This window comes from Salvelinus fontinalis, chromosome 30 (assembly GCF_029448725.1).
Source record: "Salvelinus fontinalis isolate EN_2023a chromosome 30, ASM2944872v1, whole genome shotgun sequence".
Taxonomy (NCBI): Eukaryota; Metazoa; Chordata; class Actinopteri; order Salmoniformes; family Salmonidae; genus Salvelinus; species Salvelinus fontinalis.
In genome coordinates this window covers 18054082-18071422 of record NC_074694.1, presented here as the reverse complement: position 1 = coordinate 18071422, position 17341 = coordinate 18054082, and the positions used below count along the sequence as shown (strand labels likewise).

General features: G+C 43.8%; 1 protein-coding gene across 1 annotated transcript in view; it reads left to right on the top strand.

The window, feature by feature from the left end:
* The window catches only part of wdr27 (WD repeat domain 27), a 192912-nt gene that overhangs the window by 79087 nt on the left and 96484 nt on the right, over positions 1-17341 (top strand). Inside the window, exons 18-21 of the mRNA XM_055889929.1 lie at positions 772-893; positions 5538-5674; positions 11822-11919; positions 13205-13326. Coding sequence (XP_055745904.1) covers positions 772-893; positions 5538-5674; positions 11822-11919; positions 13205-13326 — 479 coding nt within the window. The remainder of the gene's footprint in view (positions 1-771; positions 894-5537; positions 5675-11821; positions 11920-13204; positions 13327-17341) is intronic.

Sequence of the window (17341 nt, the reverse complement as noted above, 5' to 3'; positions counted from 1 at the left end):
TTAGACTGGCTCTAGTAGAGGACAGTTCTTTAGGCCAGGGCTCGGTTAGGTGCTGTTAGACTGGCTCCACTAGAGGACAGTTCTGTAGGCCAGGGCTCGGTTAGGTGTTGTTAGACTGGCTCCACTAGAGGATAGTTCTGTAGACCAGGGCTTGGTTAGGTGCTGTTAGACTGGCTCCACTAGAGGGCAGTGGGTCATTATAATAGTTCTCTCCTGTGTCTGTGCCTGAGACCAAAGACATGACATTGTTCCAAGAGCAGTGGATGTATGAAAGTATATGTCAGTGTCTGTGGGGATGTTGCTGTAACCCTCACTCTGTTTAGCTGTCCAGTACTCAGGTTTCAGATTCACTACTGTGCTCTTAATTAATACCTTTTTCATAATACTAAGCCAAGCAGGCCATAATATAGTTTCTGGAATTGCTGGAAAAGACAATAGCTGCGTCCAAAATGGCACCATATTCCTTATGTAGGGTACTACTTTTGTCTGTGTTGTTATGAAGCTCTGGCCAAGGGTAGGGGACTAGGGAATAGGGTGCCATTTGAGAACCTATCAGAGCCAGTACATGGCATTACAGCATGGGTTAGCACAATGAAAATGTATGTGTGTCTTTCGGAGGGGTAGGGTTAAAGATGAAGTCAAATTTCGGTTGGCCTTTGTGTACATTTGACAAATGAAGTGATCTTCATCTTAAAAGGGTACCAGGTTCACTCACTACTGCTGTTTCATCAACTCCAGGCTGACTCAGCACAACTCTGGATGTGTTTGCAGGTCATGACAAGGCAGTGAGCAGTGTGGCCTGGAGTCACAGCAGACAGTGGTGGCTGAGTGCCTCAGAAGACAGGACCCTCCGCATCTGGCCCACTGGAAGTCCTGAGCCTGCCGTTACCATGGTAAACACTCAGCATACATACAGAAGACACAATTAATCCCCAAATGTGTTGTACACATAATGTACAAAACATTAGGAACCCCTGCTCTTTCCATGACATATACAGACCAGGTGAATCCAGGTGAAAGCTATGATCCCTTATTGATGTCACCTGTTAAATCCACTTCAATCAGTGTAGATGACGGGGAGGAGACAGGTTAAAGAAGGATGTTTAAGCCTTGAGACATGTCAAATCTAATTTTATTAGTCACATGTGCTGAATACAACCTCATAGTGAAAGCCCCTAACCAACAATGCAGTTTCCAAAAAATATGGATAAGAATAAGAGATAAAAGTAACAAGTAATTAAAGAGCAGCAGTAAAATAACAATAGCGAGACTATAGACAGTGGGGTACCGATACAGAGTCAATGTGTGGGGCACCGGTTAGTTGAGGTAGTGTGTACATGTAGGCAGAGTATGTGTGCCATTCATAGGGAGAATTGGCAAGACAAAACATTTAAAGTGTCTTTGTACGTGGTACGGTCGTTGGTGCCAGGCGCACCGGTATGTGTCAAGAACTGCAACGCTGCTAGTTGTTTCATGCTCAACAGTTTCCTGTGTGTATCAAGAAGGGTTCACCACCCAAAGGACATCCAGCCCACTTGACACAACTGCGGGAAGCATTTAAGTCAACATGGACCAGCATCCCTGTGGAACGCTTTCGACTCTTTGTAGAATCCATGCCCCGACAAATTAAGGCTGTTCTGAGGGCAAAAGTGTTGTACACTCAGTGTATATAATGTAACAAAATAGTTCTATCATCATGGCATAGTAACTTTCCATCTCAGGTTTTTCCAGTGTCCATGATGTGACAAGCCTCATGGAATAGTAAAAACCTAGTTAATGAGGTTGATGACATACTGTGTCTTTTGGCCCGGCGTTGTGTGCTGTTGTTAGAGGGAACATCTGCACAGAACTCTGCTCGTCTGTCTATCTGTTTGTCTGTTGGCTGTGAGCATGTGCAGATCCTCTTCACTCCCTAACTGGACATCACACTCTCTCCTAGAAGTCCCAGAACATTTTACTCATATCAAAGTTTATTGGCCGTGTGAAATGCTTCTAATACTGTATATGTCTTTCCTTTATATCCCCATGCTTTTCAGGGTGGGGATCAGTTCCATTTCAATTCCGTCTCAATTCAATTCCAATTTTCCCGAAGACTGCTTTAATAGTTATGACAGAAGCTTCTGACAATTGGAGACAGGGCAACAGAGTTTGTTTGTCTCCAGAGCGATTTAGAGCGCATTGTGACGTTTCATTTTGGCAGCATATTCTGATTCTTTTTCAAAGCAGTTTTCTCCCCTCAGCTGCTGCTAACCATCCCAGCATCTCTCTTCTAAATGAAGAGACCCTAGACTTGGCAGGAACTCTTTCAGTTTGTCTATTTGTCGTGAACTGAAGCAGTTTAAGCAAGCATCTTGGCATCAACAAAGACATGTAATTCAGGGAGGGAAACTATGCAGGGTGAAGAATTATTGCACATGGCTTTGCACAATGAAGTTGATACGATGTCTGTGTAATGAAGATCCACTATCTATCAGGCATTGGAATTGGTTCAGGGAAAAGAACTGGGAAAGACATTGATCTCTGGTGTTCTGTAACAGAACCGTTATTTTCAAATCTTGAGAACTGGTTAATAATGTTATTTTTTGTTCCAAAATTGTTCCTAATGTTTAGTATATAATTCTGTAAAGTTATAATGCTAGTAAAAGCCTAAACACATTCCAGTTCACTTCATGTCATGATGTTCAGCGCTTCAAGCCAAGCCCTCTCCATGGCCACCCCTCTCTTGCTCTCTCCCCACCGGTGAAATTTCATTTGCGCCTCATCTGACCAATCAAAAATAACTAGCTTAATAAAGTGTTCCATAGCAAGCTTCTCTTCTGTGCTAATGGGTTGAGTAAATCAATTAGCTATTTTGTAAAAAGCTATGTTGATTTCACATGTTAAAAAAATACGAAAAAGGACTATATGAACCCTAACTTGGGTTCGAACTGGTTCAGCACTTTATTTTCAGGTTGGAACAAACTGTCATACATTCCGCATCACAGCTGGTGGTTTTCTGATTAGGGTTGCAAAATTCCAGAATCTTTCCCAGGTTTTTCAGGAATTTCTGTTACATTAGATAGGCTATATAACGTTGCAGCTCCTACAAGCCCTGGGGCTAAGCGCCTGATGAGGCATGACGGCCTATAATCTCTTGGTTTGTCTTTTGGCACTGAAAAACGCTTCACCCTTCCCCTCTCTTCCCCTCTATTCTCTTCTCTTCTCCTTTCTTCCCCACTCTTCTCTTCTCTGTCCTTTTCTTCTCCTTTCTTCCCCACTCTTCTCTTCTCTGTCCCTTTCTTCTCCTTTCTTTCCCTCTCTTCTTCTCTCTTCCCCTCTCTCTCTCTCTGTTAAAGAGTACCACATTATGCAGAGTCTGTTCCAGTGGTACCACACCCGGCTCCTAACATATGTCGACCAAGAAGACCACCTGCGTCTGTCTTTCCCACTGTCTCCTCTATCTATAAACCTCTTTACTTCTATACTGCCAAAATAAAAGCATCAAAGATATGAAAAGAGTGGCTTCAAAAAAGGGGACCACATAACTGCTCCACAACGAGAGCATAGCATGCTGACAAGGACACAGCCCCTCTCCCTCTGCTTCAATCCAAAGGATATTCTTTCATGAGTCTCTTTTTCCACATGGAAAATAGAAATTCCTGTGTCTTACTGACTTTGAGGCCAGGGAAAACTCCTCAAAGCGTTTTAAAGGGAGAAAGAGAGAGGGGGAAAGAGAGAGAGAGGGATTTATGAATGCAACCAACCCTCTATTATGAATGAAACCCATCTATTAAACCCATCTATTAAACCCATCTATTAAAGGGTAAATCTATTTAATGCACTTGTGGTATCAGGCCATGAAAGTAGAGGCTCATAGAGCAATAATTATATTCCAATAGTAAATTTCAATGTTATTTGAGGCTATATACATTTTTAGGATAGGGGGCAGCATTCAGAATTTTGGATGAAAAGCGTGCCCAAAGAAAAGTGCCTGCTACTCAGGCCCAGAAGCTAGGATATGCATATAATTATAGATTTGTATATAATTATAGGTAGATTTGGATAGAATACACTCTAAAGTTTCCAAAACTGTTAATATAATGGCTGTGAGTATAACAGAACTGACATGGCAGGCGAAAACCTGAGGAAAATCCATCCAGGAAGTGCCATTATTTTGAAATGGCTGTTTTTCCAATAAAGGTCTTTCCTCCATTTAAAGGGATAGGACCTAGATTCCGTTCCCTATGGCTTCCACTAGCTGTGAACAGTCTTTAGACATTGTTTCAGGCTTTTAGTCTGAAAAATGAGGGAGACTGACCACATTGAGTGAGTGGATCCTGGGATGTCCCCAGAGCTCTTTGCTGCGCACGACCGACGACTTGTTTTTCTGTTATATTGACGACGCTATTGTCTGGTTGAAATTTTATCGATTATTTAGGCTAACAACAACCTGAGGATTGATTATAAACATCGTTTGAGATGTTTCTACGAACTTTACAGATACTATTTGGAACTTTTGTCTGCCTCTTGTGACCGCATTTGATCCATTGGATTACTGAACAAAACGCGCCAACAAAATGGAGGTTTTTGGATATAAAGAGGGACTTTATCGAACAAAACTAACATTTATTGTGTAACTGGGAGTCTTGTGAGTGCAACCATACGAAGATCATCAAAGGTAAGCGATTAATTTTATTGCTATTTCTGACTTTCGTGACTAATCTACTTGGCTGCTAACTGTTTGTAATGTTTTGTGTGCTGAGCCCTGTCCTCAGATAATCGCATGGTTTGCTTTCGCCGTAAAGCCTTTTTGAAATCTGACACGGCGTCACGATCTTCTTTGGGAGAAAGAGAGGAGGACCAAAACGCAGCGTGATGTGAATCCATTCTTCTATTTATTAAACGAAGAACACTTAAACAAACTATACAAACTAAACAAAATAACAAACGACCGTGACGCTAATGAAACCGAGTGCAGACATGCAACATCAACTAACATAGACAATCACCCACAATGACAAAACAGGCTACCTAAATATGGTTCCCAATCAGAGACAACGACTAACACCTGCCTCTGATTGAGAACCATATCAGGCCAAACACAGAAACAAACAAACTAGATATACAATATAGAATGCCCACTCAGATCACACCCTGACCAAACAAAACATATAAACATACAAAGCAAACTATGGTCAGGGCGTGACACACGGCGGCTGGATTAACAACAAGTTAAGCTTTATTTTTATGTATTGCACTTGTGATTTCATGAAAGTTAAATATTTATAGTAATTTAATTAGAATTTGGTGCTCTGCAATTTCACCGGAAGTTGTGGAGATGGAATGCTAGTGTCCCACTGATAACAGTTTAAACTGTTTAAACAGTCATCAAATGGTTGGCCCTCAGCTGAGACGGATGCAAGATAATTCAAGTTATTCATCAGGTAGTGATTGGTTTGGTAACACTTAACCAAACACACTTTTGGTAACATTCTGCAGATATGTTTCATAACTTGTTATAAACCATTTGTAAGCTTTTATAACTATTCTTCCTTCAGGGGGGTGATGAGAAGTTCTCCAAAACCATCCGGGGGGCTCAGTTCTACTACCTGGATAAGTTCCTGTTACTGGCATCTGGTCCCTCCCTACACCTCTACCTGTATCACCTGGACAACACACAGGACGACATTAAAAGGTAAGGATATGAAAGATAGAAAAGTATATAGATTGATAGATAGAAGTTGCCTCTGCTGACGTATGACCCCTCCTTACACCGGTATCTCTATAACCTGGCTGGATATCACACAGGATGACATTAAAAGGTAATGATAGGAACAATATTTTAATGATAGGAATCACATTTTAATTATATGAACAACACATACTCATCTGCCATTGGGCTTGCTGGTGGATAGGGCAACAAAAGGTTCCCAACTTCTGGCTTTCCTTGGTCATCTTCTCCACTGTGCCCCAGTTCTGCTGGTGTTGGAGCTCAGTCTCCATCGTTCTATTGTACAGTTCAACCAAACATGTAACAAACATGTATAATACCTCAGCTAGGAAGCACTAATCTTTGATTGCATCTGGGAGGAGGCTATTGGTACATGTGTGGATATCAACAGATTTTTATTTTATGTGTCATCCCAACAATTCATACTGAACAAAATATAAATGCAATATGTAAAGTGTTCCATAACATGTAAAGTGTTCCAGAAATGTTCCATAAGCAGAAAAAGCTTAGCTAGCTAGCTTTGTGCACACATTTGTTTACATACAGTGAGCATTTCTTCTTTGCCAAGAAAGTTAATCCACATGACAGGTCTGGCATATCAAGAAGATTAAACAGCATGATCATTACACAGGTGCACCTTGTGCTGGGGACAATAAAAGGCCACTCTAAAATGTGCAGTTTTGTCACACAACACAATGACACAGATGTCTGAAGTTTTGAGGGAGCGTGCAATTGGCATGCTGACTGCAGGAATGTCCACCAGAGCTGTTGGCAGAGAATTGAATGTTCATTTCTCTGCCATAAGCCGCCTCCAACATCATTTTAGAGAATTTGACAGTATGTCCAACTGGCCTCACAACCACAGACCACATGTAACCACGCCAGTCCAGGACCTCAACATCTGGCTTCTTCACCTGTGGGATCGTCTGAGACCAGCCACCCAGACAGCTGATGAAACTGAGGAGTATTTCTGTCTGTAATAAAGCCCTTTTGTGCGGAAAAACTCATTCTGATTGGCTGGGCCTGGCTCCCCAGTGGGTGGGCCTGGCTCCCGAGTCAATCAATCAATCAAATGTATTTATAAGGCCCTTTTTACATCAGCCAATGTCACAAAGTGCTATACAGAAACCCAGCCTAAAATCCCAAACAGCAAGCACGGTGGCTAGGAAAAACTCCCTAGAAAGGCAGGAACCTATGTGGGTGGGCCTTTTCCCAGTCATGTGAAATCCATAGATTAGGGCCTAATTTACTTTTTTTCAATTGACTGATTTCCTTAAATGAACTGTAACTCAGTAAAATCATTTAAATTAGTTTACAGTCACATCACAGTCACATACTTACCTGCATTCCTGAAAATCACTTCTGAGAACACATTCTTAGGAGAGAGAGATGCATAGGGCAAAGGACAAGAGTTGTCTCTCTTCACTTCCTGTTTATGATCAAACCAACAAGTTTATATTCTACAGTATCATGTTAACATGTCCTGACTGGGGTACGGAATGCATGTGGGAAGATCACCAACGAGGAGATAGCCATGCCCAGCACGTTAGCCGAGAAACGCTAAGCAAGGGGACATAACAACAATTATTAATTCCCATTCAAAATGCTATTTTCCCTAACCTTAACTTCTAACCCTAAACCCTAAGCCTAAAATATACTTTTTCCTTGTGGGGACTGGCGAAATGACCCCACTTATCTGAATTTTCCTTGTTTTACTATCCTTGTGAGAACGTCTTGTCCACACGAGGGTATAAAAACTAAAACACACACACGCAGCATATGTTTTACTATCCTTTTGGGGACCTAAAATTGATTTCCATTCAAAATCCCATTTTCCCTAAGCTTAACCCTACCCTTAACCCCTAACCCTAACACCTAACTCTTATTGTAACCATAACCCAAACCTAACCCCTAAGCCTAATATAGCCTTTGTCCTTGTGGGGACTTTTGTGGATTTCCCGCAACCACAAGGATAGTAATACAAGCCCCCCCCCCCCCCCCCCCCCACACACACACACACACACACACACACACACACACACACACACACACACACACACACACGCCTGAGTCTCTCTCTCTACAGAGCATGCTGCCTGTATTATAATTTCCTCCAGACTGAGTCTCTCTCTGCAGAGCATGCTGCCTGTATTATAATTTCCTCCAGACTGAGTCTCTGCAGAGCATGCTGCCTACATGATCATTTATTCCAGACTGAGTCTCTCTACAGAGCATGCTGCCTGTATTATAATTTCCTCCAGACTGAGTCTCTCTCTGCAGAGCATGCTGCCTGTATTATAATTTCCTCCAGACTGAGTCTCTCTCTACAGAGCATGCTGCCTGTATTATAATTTCCTCCAGACTGAGTCTCTCTCTACAGAGCATGCTGCCTGTATTATAATTTCCTCCAGACTGAGTCTCTCTGCAGAGCATGCTGCCTGTATTATAATTTCCTCCAGACTGAGTCTCTCTACAGAGCATGCTGCCTGTATTATAATTTCCTCCAGACTGAGTCTCTCTACAGAGCATGCTGCCTACATGATCATTTATTCCAGACTGAGTCTCTCTCTACAGAGCATGCTGCCTGTATTATAATTTCCTCCAGACTGAGTCTCTCTGCAGAGCATGCTGCCTGTATTATAATTTCCTCCAGACTGAGTCTCTCTCTACAGAGCATGCTGCCTGTATTATAATTTCCTCCAGACTGAGTCTCTCTACAGAGCATGCTGCCTCTATTATAATTTCCTCCAGACTGAGTCTCTGCAGAGCATGCTGCCTACATGATCATTTATTCCAGACTGAGTCTCTCTACAGAGCATGCTGCCTGTATTATAATTTCCTCCAGACTGAGTCTCTCTACAGAGCATGCTGCCTGTATTATAATTTCCTCCAGACTGAGTCTCTCTACAGAGCATGCTGCCGTTATTATAATTTCCTCCAGACTGAGTCTCTCTACAGAGCATGCTGCCTGTATTATAATTTCCTCCAGACTGAGTCTCTCTACAGAGCATGCTGCCTGTATTATAATTTCCTCCAGACTGAGTCTCTCTACAGAGCATGCTGTCTGTATTATAATTTCCTCCAGACTGAGTCTCTGCAGAGCATGCTGCCTACATGATCATTTATTCCAGACTGAGTCTCTCTACAGAGCATGCTGCCGTTATTATAATTTCCTCCAGACTGAGTCTCTCTACAGAGCATGCTGCCTACATGATCATTTATTCCAGACTGAGTCTCTCTACAGAGCATGCTGCCGTTACTATAATTTCCTCCAGACTGAGTCTCTCTACAGAGCATGCTGCCTACATGATTATTTATTCCAGACTGAGTCTCCCCAGAGCATGCTGCCTACATGATTATTTATTCCAGACTGAGTCTCTCTACAGAGCATGCTGCCTACATGATCATTTATTCCAGACTGAGTCTCTCTACAGAGCATGCTGCCGTTACTATAATTTCCTCCAGACTGAGTCTCTCTACAGAGCATGCTGCCTACATGATTATTTATTCCAGACTGAGTCTCTCCAGAGCATGCTGCCTACATGATTATTTATTCCAGACTGAGTCTCTCTACAGAGCATGCTGCCTACATGATTATTTATTCCAGACTGAGTCTCTCCAGAGCATGCTGCCTACATGATTATTTATTCCAGACTGAGTCTCTCTACAGAGCATGCTGCCTACATGATTATTTATTCCAGACTGAGTCTCTCTACAGAGCATGCTGCCTACATGATTATTTATTCCAGACTGAGTCTCTCTACAGAGCATGCTGCCTACATGATTATTTATTCCAGACTGAGTCTCTCTACAGAGCATGCTGCCTACATGATTATTTATTCCAGACTGAGTCTCTCTACAGAGCATGCTGCCTACATGATTATTTATTCCAGACTGAGTCTCTCTACAGAGCATGCTGCCTACATGATTATTTATTCCAGACTGAGTCTCTCTACAGAGCATGCTGCCTACATGATTATTTATTCCAGACTGAGTCTCTCCAGAGCATGCTGCCTACATGATTATTTATTCCAGACTGAGTCTCTCTACAGAGCATGCTGCCTACATGATTATTTATTCCAGACTGAGTCTCTCTACAGAGCATGCTGCCTACATGATTATTTATTCCAGACTGAGTCTCTCCAGAGCATGCTGCCTACATGATTATTTCCTCCAGACTGAGTCTCTCTGCAGAGCATGCTGCCTGTATTATAATTTCCTCCAGACTGAGTCTCTCTACAGAGCATGCTGCCTGTATTATAATTTCCTCCAGACTGAGTCTCTCTACAGAGCATGCTGCCTACATGATCATTTATTCCAGACTGAGTCTCTCTACAGAGCATGCTGCCTACATGATCATTTATTCCAGACTGAGTCTCTCTACAGAGCATGCTGCCGTTATTATAATTTCCTCCAGACTGAGTCTCTCTACAGAGCATGCTGCCTACATGATCATTTATTCCAGACTGAGTCTCTCTACAGAGCATGCTGCCTACATGATCATTTATTCCAGACTGAGTCTCTCTACAGAGCATGCTGCCGTTACTATAATTTCCTCCAGACTGAGTCTCTCTACAGAGCATGCTGCCTACATGATTATTTATTCCAGACTGAGTCTCTCCAGAGCATGCTGCCTACATGATTATTTATTCCAGACTGAGTCTCTCTACAGAGCATGCTGCCTACATGATCATTTATTCCAGACTGAGTCTCTCTCTACAGAGCATGCTGCCTACGTGATCATTTATTCCAGACTGAGTCTCTACAGAGCATGCTGCCTACATGATCATTTATTCCAGACTGAGTCTCTCTACAGAGCATGCTGCCTACATGATCATTTATTCCAGACTGAGTCTCTCTCTACAGAGCATGCTGCCTACATGATTATTTATTCCAGACTGAATCTCTCTACAGAGCATGCTGCCTACATGATCATTTATTCCAGACTGAGTCTCTCTCTACAGAGCATGCTGCCTACATGATTATTTATTCCAGACTGAGTCTCTCTACAGAGCATGCTGCCTACATGATCATTTATTCCAGACTGAGTCTCTCTCTACAGAGCATGCTGCCTGTATTATAATTTCCTCCAGACTGAGTCTCTCTACAGAGCATGCTGCCTCTATTATAATTTCCTCCAGACTGAGTCTCTGCAGAGCATGCTGCCGTTATTATAATTTCCTCCAGACTGAGTCTCTACAGAGCATGCTGCCTACATGATCATTTATTCCAGACTGAGTCTCTCTACAGAGCATGCTGCCTGTATTATAATTTCCTCCAGACTGAGTCTCTGCAGAGCATGCTGCCTACATGATCATTTATTCCAGACTGAGTCTCTCTACAGAGCATGCTGCCTACATGATCATTTATTCCAGACTGAGTCTCTCTACAGAGCATGCTGCCGTTATTATAATTTCCTCCAGACTGAGTCTCTGCAGAGCATGCTGCCTACATGATCATTTATTCCAGACTGAGTCTCTCTACAGAGCATGCTGCCTGTATTATAATTTCCTCCAGACTGAGTCTCTCTACAGAGCATGCTGCCTACATGATTATTTATTCCAGACTGAGTCTCTACAGAGCATGCTACCTACATGATCATTTATTCCAGACTGAGTCTCTCTACAGAGCATGCTGCCTACTAGATCATTTATTCCAGACTGAGTCTCTCTCTACAGAGCATGCTGCCTACATGATTATTTATTCCAGACTGAGTCTCTCTACAGAGCATGCTGCCTACATGATCATTTATTCCAGACTGAGTCTCTCTCTACAGAGCATGCTGCCTGTATTATAATTTCCTCCAGACTGAGTCTCTCTACAGACAGTAGTATATAATGGCTAGCAGTCGTCAGTTCAACACCAGCTATTGGGGGTGTAGGGCAGTATTTTGAGGCCAGGGCCCGTATTCATTCAACGTCTCAGAGTAGGAGTGCTGAGTCAGGATCATTTTTGTTTTTTAGATCACAATGCCCCATGATTTTGAGACACTTTTTGAGTATGGGCCCGCATCTGACTTGAATTACTAAGTACCCAGACCGGAAGCTTACAGTATATATCTAGTTTCCACAATTTAACTCCAAACACAAATCTATCTTTATTCTTGTTCAGGTACCAGCAGAGGAGTGCCATCAAACTGACTAGATGTTTAGAGACAAAGTCAGGAACAGACATCACTGCTGTGTCAGTCATCAATGACTTCTACTCCTGTATCCTTCATCACTCAATCCAGTGATCACTGTAACTGAGAAATATAGGATCAGTATCCACTCTCTCCTCAAACCGAGGTAGCAGTTCATTCATGTCTTAGACCATCGTTACCAAAAGCATTCATCTACCCTCATAGCCACTTACCATAGTAGTTTATTCTTAATATTAGTGACACTTTTGATAGTATTTATCTACAGTTAACACAATTCTACAAAGCCTTTGGTTATGGATCACAATCTGTAGAGAGTCTTTATCACTAGTGCTGATCAACAATAACCCATATCATTCACTGACTGACAGCAAGGAATCTCTTCAGAGAGCAGTCTCCATTTCTAAGCAAACTCACAAATAACACAGTAACACACAGAGAGTGGAAAATCTTACACAATCATCGGATGTCTACTTTCCTTTCTACGTTGTCCGTTGCCAAGCACAACGCAGCTTAATACCTCAGTAAAAACGACACTCAGTCCTCCAAACATTGCTATAAATGGACTTTAGGGTTCAGAGGATTTATTAGAAAATAAATGTATTGTAAAACTCTTTAACAAGGAGACATTCGGGATGGAGACATTCCTGAAACATTCAAGTAATTGTCAGTGTCCCAAATGGCACCCTATTCTCTTTACAGTGCCCTATTCCCTATGGCTCCTGATCAAAAGTAGTGCACTAAATATGGAATATGTTGCTATTTGGGATGCAGAAATCGTGTTGATTTAGTGCCAAGATCAACTGTGGCAGACCGGAGGCTACACGTGAGGTTTGAAGTCCTTCCTGAGCAGAATAGGTTAGAGCAGCAGGACCTGGTGCTGTGGTGGATATGACACGGTTGTGTTACCAGAATGGTTTCGTAAAACATATTGAAATGAATGGTTTATTCTCGCTGAGTGGTATAACTTACTGGAGTTTCACTTGAAGGGGCAATCGGCAGTTGCTACATACATTTTTTAAAACTTATAAATTGATGATATGTACCCATTGAGTCTTGAAAAATATAACTTATAAATGCCTCATGTGCTTAGTTCAACTGTTGTACCCCATAGCTTCAAAACATGGTTAAAACTGTAATTTTGATGTCATGGATGGTATCCATAGCTCTTTGAGAGTGGTTACATTGTTCCAGCCCCATCCCTCAGCTTTTTACTGAAACGGGCAGGAAGGATGCTTTGTTATTGTTTCTACTCCTGATTGCCCCTTTAAGAATGTTCAATGTGAGTTTCAGAGTGAAACTTAACTGCCCATTGAGTACTGTAATGGACTTTCCTTAGCAGCTGTATGTGTCAGACATAGTGCTGGTGAGTGGTGCTGACCGCTCCATCCAGGTGTTGGACATGAACACAGGGACAGTGGCCTCACAGCTCCCTGATGCCCACAGCAGAGCTGTCCATCACATCACACAGAACAAGGTAAGAAGAGAACCCTGAGCACACAACAGTCACAACACATTCAAAACCACTACATAGGCTAGCGTAAACATTTACCAGGAGGAGGCTTCATCTGGGTTCAAGAAAGCAGCCCTATATGTTGTAAAATGTGTTTGAATTATGACCGTTCTAGGATGTACATGGAACAGTTCAGATGACATTGTCGGATGTTGAAGGGGTGAGGTGATGTCACTAGGGTTTTTTGTTCAGGAAAGGTCAGAGAGGGATGGAGTTAGTGATTAAAATACCACATAATGGTCGAGTCTATAAAAGCTGAAAGCTCATGGTCTGAGGTCACTTCCTTCCCTCAGTGGGGCTGTGATGGCACACTCCTCCATCTCTGGAAAGCACACTGGGTTCCTCGAAAGATGCAGCTTTATAGGTCAATAAAATCACTCTGAAAATCCATTAAAGCAAACCCTTTCCTAGTAATATGCCACCATGTTTTACTGTAGATCGGAATTTGGTGCGTTTGGCTAGCAAATTTATTGCAAGTGTGTATCCTAAAAGTAGTGCATCACTAAAAGCAAGTTTACCGGAGGACAGATTGGAGTGGAAAAGTGCACAGTCGTCTTGTCTTGGTACGTCCGCAACACCCATACTGCAGTCAGACGATGTAGTCCTTGGCAGACCAGACATAGGTATTATATTATTTAAGGAGCAGTATTAGTTTACCTTAAAGCTCATAGGGATCTGGTCAAACTGTGTAGGAATAGGGTGCCTTTTGGGACTCAGCCTTTAACTCTTTCACAGTCCTCCCACGACACAGAACTTTTCTGGAGGACATAATGAAAGTAAGCTAGCTTGCCTTGGGCGCGCATGCAGTGGTACATCAGCAACACCCATCTTCCATCATACTGGACTGTCAGATGATGTATTCCTTGGCATACCAGACATGGGTGTTGTATTATATAAGATGATAGGGTCTTAGCCTACGTTGTGTAAGAAACAAATCTCTTTCTGGGGATGAAAGTGTCAGGCTGTGGTGTGAATGAAGAAGACCGTGATGGGACAGTGGATATATCCTAAATGTCACCCTATAGGCCCTTGTTAAAAGTAGTGCACTATAAAGGAAATAGGATGCCATTTAAGACGTAATCAGTGTTTCCAAGAGTGAAGGACTCGTTGAGCCATCATCGGTATAATTAATCTATCTTAGGAGTAAAGCCACACTCTCTCACACACACACACACACACACACACACACACACACACACACACACACACACACATGCACACACACACATTGGTTAAAAGTAGTGCACCATATGGGGAATAGGTTTCCATTTGGACCGGAGCCCAAGAGTGGTCTCAGCCTCAACCAGTGCATGGAAACATATGGAAATATCCTTTGTGCAGTAAATGCATGCATGTTCAATAAATGATAAAAGTGTATAGGAGGGGTGTGCATATCATTCCAGTCTTTGACATAACTGTCAAATTAATTCAACATGTTTCAGCGCTATTTGCCAGCAGCATACCACCCTGCATACCACTGCTGGCTTGCTTCTGAAGCTAAGCAGGGTTGGTCCTGGTCAGGCCCTGGATGGGAGACCAGATGCTGCTGGAAGTGGTGTTGGAGGGCCAGTAGGAGGCACTCTTTCCTCTGGTCTAAAAAATATCCCAATAGCCCAGGGCAGTGATTGGGGACACTGCCCTGTGTAGGGTGCCGTCTTTCGGATGGGACGTTAAACGGGTGTCCTGACTCTCTGAGGTCATTAAAGATCCAATGGCACTTATCGTAAGAGTAGGGGTTAACCCCGGTGTCCTGGCTAAATTCCCAATCTGGCCCTCAAACCATCATGGTCACCTAATACTCCCCAGTTTACAATTGGCTCATTCATCCCCCTCCTCTCCCCTGTAACTATTCCCCAGGTCGTTGCTGCAAATGAGAACGTGTTCTCAGTCAACTTACCTGGTAAAATAACGGTAAAATAAAAGAAATAAAAAAATTCTATTTAAAATATTATATATTATGTCTCATACAAGACCAAGTTATTAATATGAAACCAAGCCAGTTTTGTAACAATAGAAATATCTATAAGTAGCCATGTTTTATGTATCTGAGATATGTCTGGAATATTTAATCGCTCACAGACACAGACAGTAGATAGGGGGACAGACAAATGAACAGACAAATTGATAGACAGTAAGACAGAGACCGACACGTGGACCGAGACGTGGACAGACAGAAGACAGGCAGAAAGACAGAGACTGACACATGGACAGACAAGCAAACAGACAGACAATGATCATGGGGTTGAAGTGGGTAAAACTGGAACAACAGGATGGTTGCACCCATTGACCCGACTATGTTTACTGTGAAGAGGGGGCACGGATCTACTCTCGTGTTGACCTGACCCGCCTAACACAGGCCTTTGACACACACACACACACACACACACACACACACACACACACACACACATACACACACACACACACACACACACACACACACACACGCTGCATTGTCATGACTCAGAGAACACACACACAGTCACAGAGGCAGTAGCCTGGATTAACTGGGTGAACTGCAGCTAGTGGCCTGGCTTAACTTGCATTAACCCATCCTGATCCCTCCTTCAGCTGGGAACCACTTTCCCACCGCCTGCTCTCCCACCGTCTGCTCTCTCCCACCGCCTGCTCTCTCCCACCGCCTGCTCTCTCCCACCGCCTGCTCTCTCCCACCGCCTGCTCTCTCCCACCGTCTGCTCTCTCCCACCGTCTGCTCTCTCCCACCGTCTGCTCTCTCCCACCGTCTGCTCTCTCCCACCGTCTGCTCTCTCCCACCGCCTGCTCTCTCCCACCGCCTGCTCTCTCCCACCGCCTGCTCTCTCCCACCGCCTGCTCTCTCCCACCGCCTGCTCTCTCCCACCGCCTGCTCTCTCCCACCGCCTGCTCTCTCCCACCGCCTGCTCTCTCCCACCGCCTGCTCTCTCCCACCTCCTGCTCTCCCGCACCGCCTGCTCTCCCGCACCGCCTGCTCTCCCCCACCGCCTGCTCTCTCCCACCGCCTGCTCTCCCCCACCGCCTGCTCTCTCCCACCGCCTGCTCTCTCCCACCGCCTGCTCTCTCCCACCGCCTGCCCTCTCCCACCGCCTGCTCTCCCGCACCGCCTGCTCTCTCGTACCACCTGCTCTCTCACCACCTGTCTCCCTCGGCCCAAAGACGTCTGGCACCCTTCTCTTTCACGCAACATAGGATAGCATAGAATGTAGGCTGCAGCCTATCCCCTATGTAGTTCACTACTTTTGAGGTTAGATGGCGAATCAGTAGAGTGAGAGTCAGGGTAAAGTAGTGCACTATATAGGGAATAGGGTGCCATTTGGGATGCAGACAGTGTGTTGAGTCTCTTTTCACCTTGTCTTTTCCCAGTCACGCCACCCCATTGTGTGCAGCGCTTTGTGGGCCGGCTGTACCGGCCATGGCATGCTGACCTGTGTTGACTCAGGCGGCACGCTGCGTCAATGTGGGGTCATCCCTCTTTCTGGGTGCCTTAGGGCTATGGGGCCACCTGGGCGCTGCCTTGGGGTCTTAGGGACAGTGCAGGGCACAGGGGCCGGAGGGGTAATGCCTCAGGATCATCATGGGGAATGTATTTCTATGCCTGGAAAGACTGTGTACATAATATAGCACACACACACACACACCAGAACTCACAAATACACACACACACACACACTAGGGATGCGCGGATTGACTCATAACGCACAGTCCCAGCCGTTATATCTGCAGGGGTGGGTTTAGTGTCATGAAATATTGTATGGATGAAGGGCGGGTTTAGTGACATGAAATATTGTATGTGTGAAGGGTGGGTTTAGTGACATGAAATATTGTATGGATGAAGGGCGGGTTTAGTGGCATGAAATATTGTGTGGATGAAGGGCGGGTTTAGTGACATGAAATATTGTATGGATGAAGGGCGGGTTTAGTGGCATGAAATATTGTATGGATGAAGTTCGGGTGGGTTTAGTGACATGAAATATTGTATGGA